This window comes from Suricata suricatta, chromosome 1 (assembly GCF_006229205.1).
Source record: "Suricata suricatta isolate VVHF042 chromosome 1, meerkat_22Aug2017_6uvM2_HiC, whole genome shotgun sequence".
NCBI lineage: Eukaryota > Metazoa > Chordata > Mammalia > Carnivora > Herpestidae > Suricata > Suricata suricatta.
In genome coordinates, this window is record NC_043700.1 from 126,048,329 (window position 1) to 126,064,055 (window position 15,727).

At 44.1% G+C, this 15,727-nt stretch overlaps 1 protein-coding gene across 10 annotated transcripts in view; it reads right to left on the bottom strand.

The window, feature by feature from the left end:
* Positions 1-15,727, bottom strand: part of AFF1 (AF4/FMR2 family member 1) — a 211,735-nt gene that overhangs the window by 32,487 nt on the left and 163,521 nt on the right. For all 10 annotated transcript variants that reach the window (XR_003910455.1, XR_003910450.1, XR_003910457.1 and 7 more), the window contains 2 exons: positions 15,294-15,450; positions 8,781-9,734 (listed from right to left, as the gene is read on the bottom strand). Coding sequence is in view for 7 of the 10 variants with exons in the window: in XM_029943456.1 (XP_029799316.1) it covers positions 8,781-9,734; positions 15,294-15,450 (1,111 nt within the window). In the remaining 3 variants the exon portion in view is untranslated. The remainder of the gene's footprint in view (positions 1-8,780; positions 9,735-15,293; positions 15,451-15,727) is intronic.

Below are 15,727 nucleotides of genomic sequence, written 5' to 3' on the forward strand. Positions count from 1 at the left end.
CTGACAAGAAGCTTCCTTGGGATTCTCTCTCTCTCTGCTCTCCCCTATGATCTCTCTCACAAAAATAAATAAATATACTTTAAAAAAAAAAAAAAACAACTGTGTTTTCTGTCGGTGGGAATGTAAACTGGTGCAGCCGCTCTGGAAAACAGTGTGGAGGCTCCTCAAAAAACTATCCATAGAGCTCCCTTATGACCCAGCAATAGCACTGCTAGGCATTTATCCAAGGGATACAGAAGTGCTGATGCATAGGGGCACATGTACCCCAATGTTCATAGCGGCACTTTCTACAATAGCCAAATCATGGAAAGAGCCTAAATGTCCATCACCTGATGAGTGGATCAAGAAGATGTGGTAGATATATACAATGGAGTACTAGATGGCAATGAGGAAGAATGAAATATGGCCATTTGTAGGAAAGTGGATGGACCTCGAGGGTGTCATGCTAAGCGAAATAAGTCAGGCAGAGAAGGACAAAAACCATATGTTTGCACTCACAGGTCTAACAGGAGAACAGGAGAAGCCTAATGGAGGACCAGGGGGAGGGGAAGAGGGAAAGAGAGTTGGGGAGAGAGAGGGACGCAAGACATGAGAGACTACTGAATACTGAAAATGAACTGAGGGTTGAAGGGGAAGGGGGGAAAAGAGGTGGTGGTCATGGAGGAGGGCACTTGTGGGGAAGAGCACTGGGTGTTGTAGGGAAACCAATTTGACAATAAACTATTTTAAAAAACCTGTGTTTTCACTGTGGGTTTTATTTTTGGAGCTATATATGTGTATATATACATATTTTTTTTAACTTGAGAGAGAGAGAGTGCGGCAGAGAGAGAGAGAGAGAGAGAGAGAGAGAGAGAGAGAGAGAGAACCTTAAGAGGCTCCATTCTCAGCATGGAGCCGAACATGGGGCCTAATCCCAAGACCTTGGGATCATGACCTGAGCCAAAATCAAGAGTTGGACACTCAAAGGATGGAGCCACCTGGGTGCCCCAAAGCTTTTTATATTTTTAAATGTGGCTACTAGAACATTTAAATTACATATGTCTTTTACATTGTTCAGCAATTCAGCAAACTGGGCTCTGAACTTCCAACTAGCTAATGCAAAGAAGGAATTATAAATGTACAGGCTAAATACAATAAAAAACAAACCAGCTGCTGAAAAATATGACCACTTATTACAGAAGACTGGAGAAAAAATATCTTGGGGGACTTAGTAAGGAGATAATGTGATGTATATGACCAGGCACATCTTAAAGGCACAGCCACTTCTCACACGGCATTCTGTGCGGCTAGCAGCGGAATTATGGAGTACAGTTCAGAAGAAAGGAAAGGCACCGGCACACGCCAGGAGAAGCCTCCTGGGATTCTGCCCAGCACACAGATCCCCACTCAACAATTCATAATGGTAACACTTGAGAGACAGTCAACGTTGGCAGCAGAGAAAAGAGAGTAAACTGGAAATGACTGGGTTTAAATAGAACCCTACTATCTTCCTTGTCAGTTAGGAACTTACTTGTGCCCAGGGCACGTGGGTGGCTCGGTCAGTTAAGTGGCTGACCCCTGATTTCAGCTTGGCTCACGATCTCACAGTTTGTGGGTTCAAGCGCAGAGTCTGCTTGAGACTCTCTTTCCCTCTCTCTCTGCCCCTCCCTGCTGGTGCTTTAGCACTCTTTCAAAAATAAAATAAACATTAAAAAAAATAAAAGAACCTACTTATGCCCAAGAATCTCTGCCACTAGTTGATCCAGTGAATTCTCCTGAGTTTTAAAGGCTGGACGGGGCGCCTGGGTGGCTCAGTCGGTTAAGCGTCCGGCTTTGGCTCAGGTCATGGTCTCAGAGTTCATGGGTTTGAGCCCCGCGTCAGGTTCTGTGCTGACAGCTAGCTCAGAGGCTGGAGCCTGCTTCGTATTCTTTATCTCCCTCTCTCTGACCCTCCCCTGATCACACTGTCTGTCTCTATCTCTCAAAAATAAATAAAAAACATAAAAAAACGTTTTTAAGGCTGGAAAGTTGGCAAAAAAACAGTGCAAGAAGATGGGAGATTTATCTTTGGGGAAAGTCACAGAACTTGCTAAAATATACAGACAGATATTAACTTGTATATGAAGTAGTCAATAATATATACTTCTTCCAGTGGAAGGTGTTTCCAGGCAGTTAATGACATACAGGGTATATTCCCAAGGCAAAATTAGGCATCAACTGTCCTCAAGGTTACTTCCTTTTTTTTTTTTTTTTTAACATTTATTTATTTTTGAGAGACAGAGTGAGACAGAGCACAAGTGGAGGAGGGGCAGAGAAGGAGAAACAGAATCTGAAGTAGGTTCCAGACTCTGAACAAACATTCAGCACAGAGCCTGATGTGGGGTTCAAACCCACAAACTGTGAGATCATGACCTGAGCCACAGTTGGACACTTAACTGACTGAGCCACCCAGGCGCCCCAAGGTTACTTCCTTAAAAAAACAAAAACAAAAACAAAAAAACCCAAAACCCAGAGGTGGAATGTGAGTTAATTTTTGTTTGTAGATCTTCATGCTGCTTAGGACTACAAACCAAAGTGGCAGACCTTATACACCACACATGAAAATAAAAGTCATAGTGAGTCAATCCTCACAAACCAGACATAACCCTGGCATGTGCCAATCAGTTTCTCAAGAGAACAGCCAAAAAGTCCCCAAGAGATCACCAAACTTCGACACTAGCATCTAACAACTGTGTTGGCACTTACTGGAATAATATACTGATTATATTAATGTGCAGAACTTACAAGCTGATAATGTTCTTTAAGCTAATAGAAAGTAAGCCATTAAACCAAATAAAGTAGCATGGTGATTTTCCTTGCCTGAGTTCAAGCCTGTGGGCTGAGGTTAGTATTTCTGTACACTATGCACTTGGAACCCTGTCATCCTCTGTCTGGAATGGTAACAGAGGCTTCCCCTGAGTAAGTACTGGTCAGGTGGCACAGAAAGTAAGTTTAGCAGCTGACGGGCACAGCTGAGGCCCGGGGAAGCAGGACTGCACGACAAGTCTAAGTGGGTGGATTTAGGAAAGGGCCATTAAACAGGCAGCCAAGCAATACTGAGCAGCAGGGAATGCAGACTTGAGTTCCAAGACTGAAAAGCAGGAGGCAAGGAGTTCTTGAGATTTTTCTGGGACACGAAGCCATTTGAAAATGAGACAAGAGTGATGCACTCCCTCTTCAAGAGGAAAAAGACATCTCCTTTGCCCTGTGGCCCATTCACAGATCAACTCCCCTTCCAGAGAAGTCTGTCTAAGGTTCCCTTTTTCCAGATGGATAAGCATCTCAAACAGGGCCTGGATCTACAACAAAAGGAAGCTGCTGGCTGATGACTGTTTCCTAACTGACTTGTTTGCTTTTCTAAACCTGTTGGGTCAGGTGGCCAAGGATTATCTATCAAACGCTACTCCACCTACAGGGCACAGTGGAAGGGCAAGTATGAAGGCCATACAAGAAAGAGAGGGGGGCTGTACTGGGCCACATTGGTTCCTGAAAAAGAACACTCCCAGGGCAGCCTCATGCCCACCCCAACATCCTGCTCACCATCTATATACCCAAAGGTGGCAGAGGGAAAATGAAGGCAGCTTTAGGCCGTGGGGTTTCTAACAGGTGGAAAGACGGTCTACCACAAGCTTCACTATGGCAGAGAGAGACGAGGGCCATCTGAAAGGGAACCTGATGAAGGGTGTGGGGGGAGCATGGCGTGGCAGGGGTGGGGACAATGCAGGGACTGGGCCAGGGATGACACTCTGTCAGAGTCTGTACACTGACCTTGAACTGTGACCCTGTGCCTCTCTCCAGTAATCCCCCCACCAGACAACTGTGTACAAAAAAACCTCCCCACCAGATGTGAAAGATAAGACATCGCTGGACTGGGAGGGGTCAGCACACCTGAGCTCCAGACCCACTGGCTGCTCAGCAGCCAAGCGATGTCCGAGCCATCCTAGTCTCATCTAGAAAAAGGAGCAGCTTAACAAGGAACCCACAGGGTCTCAGCACTCAAAGGACTGTCCTCTCCCTCGGGAAAGCGAAGGAGCTTGGCAGCACCCGGGGATGGGGAAAGTGGGGCAGCAGTTGTCTAGGAAATTCAGGACTTCCTGGCAGAGGCCTCTGCAGAAAGGTCGCTATGGTGAAGACGCAGTGGACACCAGGTCCAATCAGCACCGAGAACGAGGGCAGGGGCTTAGGGAGAAGACAGATTACGTTCACTGGGATCAGCACGACAGAAAAGGAGCATCAGCCCACTTTTCACCCTTCTTTTTGGTGAGGAAATACACAGGCATTAAAAGTGGTTTAAAACAGCCTTTGCAGGGGCCCCTGGGTGGCTCGGTTGGTTGAGCCTCCGGCTTCGGCTCAGGTCAGATCTCACGTTCGTGGGTTCGAGCCCCACGTCAGACTCTGTGCTGACAGCTAGCTCAGAGCCTGGAGCCTGCTTCCTGTTCTGTGTCTCCTTCTCTCTCTGCCCTTCCCCCTCTCATGCTCTGTCTCTCTATCAAAAATAAATAAAACATTAAAAAGAAAAATAAAAAACAGCCTTTGCACCACGTTCACATGGTTATGAGATTCTTCTCAGAGTAACTAACAAGGCGTGAAGTAGTTAAGATATCAGTGACTTGAGGAAACTTACAGTTTCTTTATAGGGAGGACTTTTCAAACCCTGGATTTTGAAGAAGAGTAACTGGAAATGTTGATCTCAATAGGCAATTTAAGTAAAGACAGATCTTGGAGAGAAGGACGGGATTGAACCCATCATCCTCAAGCTATAAAAATGCACGACATCCCCTAACTTCCTTTACCCATTCTCCAAAACCGACATAAATGGTATCTCTGAAATTGTATTTCACAAAATGCCAAAGCTTCTTGGTCAGTAAAGCCCAGTTAAGAAAAAGGAAAAGACAGGCTTGAATGAATATGCCTCCTTGTTCAGATATTTGTCTACATAATTGTTAGGGCAGGCTCACATTTTATTTGAAAGATGATCTATATAATGATTGGAATTAAATGAGATACTGTCAACAAAAGTGCCAAGAATAACGCTTAACTCACATATGCAGCTTTATGCATGTTAAGTGTGTTGTTAAACACTCTCAAGTGCCCTAGACTGATGGTATTTCTTATATTGTGCTTCTCAACGTACATTTTTCTTCCAAGTGTAAGAAACATAAGCTCGATTTACAAATTATATAAATGAAAACATAAGTTGTGTTTTAAATTTTAGGTTTTTTTTAATGTTTTACTTATTTTTGAGAGAGAGAGAGAGAGAGAGAAAGAGACAGAGCGTGGGCAGGGCACGAGCAGAGAGAGGGGGACAGAGGAGCCAAAGCAGGCTCCGCGCTGACAGCACAGAGCCTTATTCGGGGCTTGAACTCACGAACTGTGAGATCATGACCTGAGCTGAAGTCAGACACTCAACCGATTGAGCCACCCAGGTGCCCCTTAAATTCTAAACTGTGATCAAGTTGATGAAATTTCTGCAGCTCATATACGGAGCACTATGTTGAGTCATGCAGGGAAGTTCACCCTAACTTCCTCCACTTCTCCTCACACATCGCTCCCAGCGCAGTCCTGCAGGTGCCACCTCTGACAGCTTCGACCCAGCTGCTGTGGCCCGCCCACACGCCCTTAGCATTATGTTCTCATGTTTTCAAGCTACAATGGCTTTAAGGATCTATGAACACTCTGAAAATATTTGCTAAATTTTGCATCAGGAAAGGAACACACTGAATTTAAATGAAAATCTAAATTTCAGGGGCGCCAATGGCTCAGTCAAGTGGAGCATGTTACTCAATCTCAGGGTCATGAGTTTGAGCCCCATGTTGGGCATGGAGCCCACCTAAAAATTAAAAAATGAAATAATAAAGAAAACCTAAATTTCACTACTGTGAAGGATCCAGTACATTCTTCAACCTCTTCTCATTATTTCCTAAGACAGCCTTTCCCAGTGTTCCCACTTGAAGGCAATGAACAACCTTCACCCTCCAAATCTGCAGAAAAGTGCTCCTGCTTGCCTTGGGCCCCACCCCCAGCTGGGGGAGCACCTGCATCATGGGAAAGGCCACTGTCACGCTGCCCTGAACAAAGGGAGTCCGTGGGGTCTCATCAGGAAAGGGGGAAGCCCGCCAGCAAAGCAAAGGATCTCAGGTTCCTGTGACCAATGTCATACTGCCTGGAACACCACAGGAATAAAAACAAAGGATCAGAATTCTCCGATCATGAAATAAGTATACGGTTGAATTATTTTTTAAGTTTATCCATCTGAAAGCTTCTAACTAGTGACATCCTTTCAGCAAGGAATTCCTCGTTGCCTAGATCCATGACGTTGAAAAGCAGCACACGGGAGGAACTTCTCAGCCCAAAGAACTAGCTCTGTATAGTCTCGGCCCTGTAGTTCTGGGCTCTGCTCCAGGGGCTCCCAGCTCCACGAGACATTAGGATTTAGAAAACACCAATGGAGGGGGAAGTGAGGTAGACACAAACCCTGCCATCAGCACTAAGGGCTCCCTGGTGACCATGACGCATAGCCAGGGTTTGGAAACACTGGTTCAGACCCCGATCCTGCTGGTAACACAGCAGAGACACAAAGTGTTCCCAGGGGCAGATCTCTCTGCGGCCTGCCAAACATTCAAGAAAGCATGCTTTTGACTAAGATGAGGGGGTCATTACTTCTCCATCCTCTAAACAGAGAGATCAATTAGCTGCCCTGGTGGAGCAAGGCCAAGGCTGGGAATGGCTTTTAGAGTGCACAGCTCAGATCCTCAGCAAGGAGAGCTTCCCTTCCCTTCATGGAGCTGCAAGCAATGCTTCTAGATGTGCACTGGGGTAGGGACAGGGCTGAGAACTGTCGGCGGGGGGCGGGGGGGGGGCTTCCATTTCTAACACCCCCACTGGGTCTGCACTTCTCCCCACCCCAGCTAATGCAGAAGGGTCACTGGAAATGACACAAGACCATGGCAGCTGGGGGTTAAGTGATTAAACGATTTCCCAGGAGGAAGGGGAGGTGAAGGAGCGTATTTCTGAACCCTTCCCATGGGTATGAGATGCAGGCCCATCACAGTTTCATTTGTGAAGTTCTATTCCTTCAACACATCCACATGCCGTTTTAAGGGTTCTCTGACATGGGACCATGCCCTCTTGTAGCTGAAACAGCACCTCCCTGTTAGACTCGTTGGCTGCGGTTATGGTGGTAACGAACATCCTCATGCCTCATTCAAGAAGCTTCTGGAGAAAACAGTTGCCCTTTGCTATTTGATAAAGTCATGTTATATTTTTAACCTAGTGGGGTAACTGCTCGAATCACAGACTGAACAGCAGGCTTCATGATCTTTTTGTCCTTTGTTATTCTTAGCTCAATTTCCACAACTAAGTAAGTTTTTGGTGGACTTGTGAGAGTGTTAAAACTTTTATTCCTTGTCAGCAGGAAAAAGCTGGCCCTTCTTGTGCCTTTCACTCTGAATCTTGGACAGATTAGGCTGGAATGCTACTAGGGAAAAAACCTGCTTATCTTTCACCATGAAGAGTATCAGGAGCTCAGTGATTCAGAATACAGGAAGGAAGGCAACTGTCCAAAAGAATAGTCTGCCCAAGTTAACTCTGGGTCTTAAGTAATGTGAGATTTTTTTTTAATCTTTTTCACTGTGTTTATTCCTTAAGTGAAGTTTCCAAAAATTATAAGTGAGATTACATATTTTTAATATCTCACAATATACCACTACCAAGGCATACTACTCAACAAGATATCCCAACCATGTGTTTAATAGCTCTCTAACTTTTTTTTAAATAAGGTTCTGCTTATTAATAAAAGTCTTTAATAGTGCTCATAAATTCTAAATCTGGTAGTTTCAAATTAATGAGGTGTTAGGCACCCGTGAGTTGAAATATAGATGTAACATTGGTATTAAAAAGAATCCTGGGCCGCCTGGGTGGTTCCATCGGTTGGGCGTCCGGCTTCGGCTCAGGTCATATCTCACAGTATGTGGGTTCGAGCCCCGCGTCGGGCTCTGTGCTGACAGCTAGCTCAGAGCCTGGAGCCTGCTTCAGATTCTGTATCTCTCTCTCTGACCCTCCCCTGCTCATACTGTCTCTGTCTCTTAAGAATTAAAAAAATTAATTAATTAATTAATTTAAAAAAAAAAGAATCCTATCAGGGCACCAGAGTGGCTCAGTCGGTTAAATGTCTGACTTCAGCTCAGGTCATGATCTCACAGTTTGTGACTTTAAGCCCCACATCCGGCTCTGGGCTGAAAACTCAGAGCCTGGAGCCTGCTTCTGATTCTGTGTCTCCCTCTCTCTGCCCTCCCCTGCTCACTCTCTCTCTCTCAAAAATAAATAAATGTAAAATAAATAAATTAAATAAAGAAAAAGAATATCATGGGGGTAAAATTTAGAGTATAGCAGTTCTTTCAGTAATTCAGAATACTAATTAAGAATTCAGTTCATGTAAGATTCTAATTGCTAGGGCAAAACCTAATCATGGGCCAGGTGGTAAACACCAATGTTGTCAGAAAAAATAAAGGTGTACCCTAAAACGCTACATTATCCTAAAACAAGACACTCTTTTGGAGGACTGCCTCCCCTTTTCAGACTGTTGAAGGGAGCCAGCATATATTAATGCCTGTGGCGGCAGGGAAGCATGAAGGTCCGCAGTGAGAGGGTAATTCTGGGATAGGAGCAAAGGCTACATCAGATCAAGGCAAAGACAACTCAGGGGTCAGAGCTAGCCCCAGGCCGATTTACCCTGCAGAGGGAGGCCGGCCCCCTACACTCACCTTTCTCTTTTTGGCCAACTTGCTGGAATTGTCTGTGCCTCTCTTCTCGGAATCAGGCTTCTTCCCTGTGGGGGGCTGCTTGTTGTCCTCTGGTCTCTTCTGGCGGCTCCCCTTCCCAGGAAGTTGGGGTATCCGAGAAAGAAGGTCCAGCGTTATCTTGACCATCAAGATCGGTGGGGGAGCTGTGTCCCTGAGCGGGGGGAGCAGCTTGGGGTCTCTCGGAGGCCCCCGGAGCCTGTCCTTCCGACGGTCTTCCTGGACCACCACGGCGCGGCGGCAGCCACTAGTCCTGCTGCCTCCGCTGCCGCTGCCCTGTGACGGGCCCTGGCTCTGGGTCAGGGGAACGAGGGCAAAGTGCTCGGGGCTCCGGGCCCCCACATTGTCCTTTGTGGGCTCCGGGCCCGAGAGCACCTTCGAGGGGGCCAGCGGCCCGCTCCTGTGCTTCTTCCTCTCGCTGGGGCTGGGTGCCGCGGGCTTGGGCTCTCGGCCGTCTCCGGCGCGGGGCCTCCCTTTCGTCTTCACCTTGGGCTTGTCTTTGGAAGGCTGGTCTTTGGAGCCGTAGGGAGGGGGTCCCGGCTCGCTTTCCACCTGCAGGCCCGCCCGCGAGTCGGCCTGTGCAGGGGCCTTGACCGGCTTTTTGGGTTGTTTGGTTCCAACGGTCTGCCTCTGAGTAGCCTCCTGCTGGGCGGGAGACTTCTGACAGCTCCTCTTGCTGGCGTGGGGGCCTTCAGCGGGGCCCCGAGGGCCTTTGATGGAGGTTTTGAGGGGAGGATCTTGGGACTCCGAGCGCTCGTGACCAGAGGGCGGGCCGCCGCTGTCCCCGCCCTTACCCTTACCGTCCGGGTGTCGAGGCGGAGGCTCCGCGCTCCCCAGGGCGTCCGGCGGGGCGGCCGGCTGGCTCACTTTGGTCAGCCAGTTGTCCAGCTGCCATTTGTTTGTTGGAGGAGGCTCAGGCTAAAAACCAAGGAAAAGAGAAAATTGTGAACTGACCAAGGATGATAAACTCTTCTGCGTTAGTCACCCAATTGTACAGGACTCTTCCAGGGAGACATAATCATTTGAAACCAAAGAATTCAAGTCCTTTTTATCCTCCTCTAATTACAGGTCAGAGCCTCTTAATAATTAACTCTTAAAACAATCTTCCCATCTTTCTGTAATATAGGAATTTTGGCGTAGCAGATATCGACTAATAATAAATCATGAGATACTGACCAATGTACACCACTGACAACTGTGGAGAAATTTTTATACTAAGTATTTTGTTCTAACAGTAATTACAGTGTAATTTAGACAGAAATGATACATTTTGGCTCATAAACTGTTCTATCAGAAAATAAAGAGAGAAATGAGAATAAACAGAATTCTTTTATAAAGGATTTTCAGAAGGCTAATGAGTACACTAATAATCTTAGTGATCACCTATAGGCTCTATCCTTTTTTTTGACATACTTTTCAACTGCATTATGACTTTCCTCAATACTTGACTTCATTTCTTTACTTAAAAACATTAAACATTTATACACGACAAGGTTTGTCATACATCATGGATTACAGCTTGATTTTCAAATTTTACACCCTGCTTGGTAAAAGAATCAAGTGAAGATACATTAACCACTTGAATTTAGTCCCACTTGAATTCTTCAAAAATCAAACATTATGTCTCTTGTTACAGGCAATCTTATCTGAAATAGCATCTATTTTTCCAAGAAACACAGGGAGGCTCCAGAGCACACAATTAAGAGCAGTGAGATCATACTGATTACATGTACATCTGATCGGCTGAACAAAAGTTCCTGGCTTCTCCTGGTTCCTTAACTGTTGCTTAAATCTTTGTTGCTCACTGACTGTTGATGCATCCCAACACGTCTCTCCAAGGTCCACTATTATGTTTGCATATAGTGTTGCACATGACATATTTACTTAAAGCATTTCTACAGGCATGTTACATAGTACCTACACGTCAGGCCATACGGAAACACACTAGTATCTAACAGAGTATTCAGTGATTGTATCTCTTAAAAGGGCAGCACATCACCAACATGCTACGTATTTTTAAGATCCATTCTGACCTTGGCTTGCATGAGTAACTAAATCATATATAGCAAGGCACCATAGAGTTAACTGAAAGATATTCCACATAGGATTTAACTGGTTAGATTATGGATAAGGAGAGCACTCCAGTAGGTGGAAGATAATTTACAGTGAAGACTGCGAACAACTTCCCCAAGGGGAATGTCCCAAATAATTCAACTCTATAAAAACGCTACAAGTTAATACGTCAAGACATGTGGATATAAAAGCTTTGACCAGAAAAAACTTAGGTAATAAAAGGATCAGGTAGGTATTTGGGGGTTGGTGTGATGAAAACAGAAGAGGAACTGTAAGGAACCAGGTAGGACCATAGTTGAGCCAGAAGGAAGGCTGAAGAACTGCTTTTTCTGCTTATCCCTTATTGTTGCTTATGTATCTCCTTCAACATCAACTCTACAACCAGGCTCTTATTTGAATTTCAGAGCGGGGGGGGGGGACTACCTAATGGGCCAGGTATTTATTTTGCCACAGGAAATCTAAAACTGTATTCCATATTCTAACAAGACAGGATGATTGTTAATAGTAGAGAAAAGATTAGCACCCAATACCCATTTGTCTAATATGACCTCCTGTAAAAGCTTGAGGGTGTGGCACCCGGATTACAAGGCATTAAGACATATCACTTGCCAATCAATTTAGGAACCAAAACCTTCAAATCCTTTCTTTGGAGAGGTGTGGATCTCTCACCAAGGCTAAATTTACAGCCCAGTGGAATCACTGACATGCTCTATAGAAGAGTATTTATTTGTGAACCAAAAAAGAAAGTCATTTCTGGTTCTCCCTCCGACCCCCAAACAGGGCAGTATAAAATACATTTAGTAGGAATGTCCTACTAAAGAAATGTCCTGGTTACAGGAATAAAATACATTTTCAACTATGGTCCTAAAATTGTCCAGAAGGGAGACATATGGCCCAATTGCAGGGTAAAATTAAGTTTATATGCCCAGACAAGGAGAACAGGTACGGCCAATCCTTTCTGTAAACCTGCCATGAAGACGGAATTCTTTTAAGGTCAGGTATTATTTGGCTGTTGGGACAGGGGAAACTTTTACATTAAGGAATTGACAAAGATTTTAAAATGAATTTTAAGTCTAAGTGCTAGACAGGATCAAGGTTTGGACTTTCCTTTCTTGCCCTGCCCCCAGACTCCCAGTCCAGTGCACCCTGGGTGTGAAAAAATACCTGATTACTTTTCACTAGGCTTTTTTTTTTTTTTTTAAGTTTCTTTATTTTGAAAGAGAGACCATGCACAAGTTGGGGAGGGGCAGAGGGAGAATCCCAAGTGGGCTCCGAATTGTTAGGGCAGAACCTGACGTGGCGCTCAAACCCACCAAGATCATGACCTGAGCCAAAGTTGGATGTTTAACCCACTGAGCCACCCAGGCACCCCTCACTAAGAGTTTTAATAAACATTTGACTACATGTCCCTTTACTTCTCCTAACTCCTCAAACTGGTAGAAGTTCATGCATTTTAGGAAAAATTATGATTCTGAATAAAAAGTTTTGAGCTATGCACAAATACGCCAACTTTTTTTTTTTTTTTAAGTAAAAATGTTGTGAGTATCAGTCTCAAAATCAAAGGAAAGGAGAGGAGAGTAAGAGAGAGGCATGGTGGAGTAGCAAAAAGGGCTCTGGAGTCAGATGGTCATAGGCCTGAATCTTGGTGTTGCTACTTTTTACAGGTGAAAAGACAGTTCCCAACCCCCAGGGTTGATGGAGAGCTAAGTCAAATAATTCATTAAAAAAAAAAAACAAAAACGAGTTTAGGAGGCAAATCAACAAAGGAGGTTTACTATAAAACACAACAAAACAAAACTGGACAATGATTCTGAATTAGGAAACCAAGTAGCTCCATGAATAACAGAGAACAGAATCGTTTGTTCTGAATGTAAGCAGTAAAAAGACGATGTGTCCCATATATTTGGAAAACCTGAGGTTTACGTTTTGATTCACACTATAAAGCAGACACGGAAAGCAGCTTCCCCCAAATTCACTGCCAGCCCATAGGCAGGCGTATGGCATTTCCGATCTCCTAAGACCACTGGACTACTTTATCAAGTGAACTTAAAATGGAGCCATAGCAAGCACAATTCTCAGCATTAAAAACAGATGTTTAAAAAGGGTGAGAGGGGTGCCTGGGTAGCTCAGTTAGTTAATCATCCCAGTCTTGGTTTCAGCTCTGGTCACGATCTCAGATTTTGAGTTCAAACCCCATGTCCGGCTCCACCACTGACAGCACAGAGCCTGCTTGGGTTTCATTCGTTCATTCATTCTCATTCTCTCTCTCTCTCTCTCTTTCCCTCCCTCCCTCTGACCCTTCCCTGCTCACATTGTCTCGGTCTCTCTCAAAATAAATAAATAAGCTTAAAAAAGTGAGAAAGTTAAAACTAGCAGCTATGATTTTTTTTGTGTGGAATTCATGTCACTCTCACACATAAGATTTACAATAATGCAGGTATTTCTTTTAAAAGGAAAGAAGGTATGGGGTGCCTGGGTGGCTCAGTTGGTTAAGCGTCTGACTTCAGCTCAGGTCACGATCTTGCAGTTCATGAGTTCAAGCCCCAAGTTGGGCTCTGTGCTGACAGCTCAGAGCCTGGAGCCTGCTTCGGATTCTGTGTCTCCCTCTCTCTCTACCCCTTGCCCACTCACTCTCTCTCTCTCTCAAAAATCAACATTAAATGAAAATCTTTAAAAAAATAATAAAAGGAAAGAAGGTAGTTAAACACATGGGGGTGGGGACTAAAGGTTTAAAATCTACCCAAAGACAAATATTTCTGGTGAAGTCTCCATACATGACATACAAACTGTACCCAAATCTAGACTTGATCAACATAAATGTACAAATATGAGCTTATTTGGTAAGGAAATTTAAAAAAATAAAGTAGGATGGGAATGTTTATTTTTCAACTAAAATCTCTAAACCTTTTCCAATAACTTTTGAGCAAGAAGATATAATAGTTTCATTAATATAAATGCTAGATTAAATGTTTCTTTCAAGTTTCAATTATTCAACCAAATCTGTACCATTTTCATTTTATTTGAACTGAATTTTATTATTTAATTCAATTCTCTTCCTTCTTTTAGTAACCAAACAAGCATGAAGGTTTTTCTAATTGAATAAGGAGACATGAAGCAAAGTTCTTATAAATAGGGAACAAGCAATTTGTCTACAAAGCATTTTCAGTTTCTTTTCCCCTGATGCAGAGAATAATTATTTCAACAGTAATTAGTATCACACAAAGAGCCTCAGAAACACATGGAGCAGTTTCTAAAATCTGTAAGGCGTTTTAAGTGCAGTTAATGCTGATTCATGTTTATTCACTCCAAAAATATATTTATTGAACACTTACTCTGTGCCAGACATAAATTCATGTCTAACAAAAAAATGACACTCCATTATTTTTCCAACCTCCCTTGCCCTCAGACATGGCTGTCTACCATGATCTCCAGATGCATTCAATTAATGCTCTAGTGGAACTGCCCTGATTTCTAAACAGCAGACATAAATATTGGGAACTTGAATGCTTTCTTAATCAGGAAGGCTCATTTCGCAGGATTCCCACCTACAAGGTACAGAGTAATTTTCTCTATACAAGCTGGTCTATTTCACCAAAAAAGTCTGCCCTTTCCACCACGCAGCCTTCCCCAGGATAATTTTTACATTGCTACTCCACGTTTTGAGGGCATCTGGCAACCCTGATTGTTGTTACTAGACTTCTTGTGTTCAACAATCCAGTAAAAAACAAAACAAAGGGCATAAGTCCTCCAGATAAACATTGTGCTTGCGATCTGCAGTCTCATCTGGTTATCTTACAGTTTCTCCCAAGGGTGGGTGACAGGCACACACAATTATCCCTGTTTTACATGGAGCAAGGGGAGCAAGAAACAGCCCTGGCAAAATCACTTTGCCATCAATTTAATGCATGGCTTTTAGTGATTCAAAAATAGAACCTCTGATGACTTATTTCTAGTTCACGTTCTTGCCCTCTGCTAAATTGGGCTGTCTCCTTTTGATTTCCTTAATTCATGCATTCCTGAAATTTCAAAAAGAATTCTCATTAATATTAAAACAGCAGCTACTGAGAAGAAAAAAAAAACCCATGAGTTTTCGTTTTTAATAGAAGGGAAAAGAAAATGGTGTGGAAACATTCTTAATGAGTCGCTCTTCCAAATAACACTAGCAACAACAAAGAACTTATCATTTTAAAAAGGAGAAAGATGACCTCTCTCCCGAACTTCTACTGCCAAATGTTTGGTAAGAAGTAAATAGAAATAGCTGGCCCTACGCTGCACAGGGGTAGCAGAGAGTTGCCCCTTGGGACACAACCACACAGTCCACAGCCAGTGCTGGCCTACGGCCAACTCTAGCCCCAAAAGCAGAATGCTGCCATCCTAGATTGCCTCCTGGAGGGGACACGGTACCTCGGGAGCCGGAGTTTCTAGGGGCTCATTCTCTTCGCTGTCACTTGAGCTGCTCTCACTCTCCGAGTCCGAGGAGCTGTCTGAGTCACTGGTGCTCTCTGACTCGGCACTGCTGGAATGTGCTGAGGCCGCGGCTTCTGGAAGCGACTGCGGAGCACTGAGAAGCAACCCAGAGAGAGAGTCTGAAGACACTGCACAAGGTGGACTTTTTCCCTCTTTACTCATCCTCACCAACCCCCTACGACCATTTTTCTGCTACTCAAAAGAAAGGGCCTTAATAAATACCTAATATTACTAAATTACCAGATCATCCAGTTGAGAGAAAGGCCCACGATGGCTCAAAACTCAGTGAAAAATCTTTAAAATAGCTCACTAAATAACTACATAAATGAGAAGCTTGTGGGTATTTTGTTCCTGAAGAACATTTTGAACTA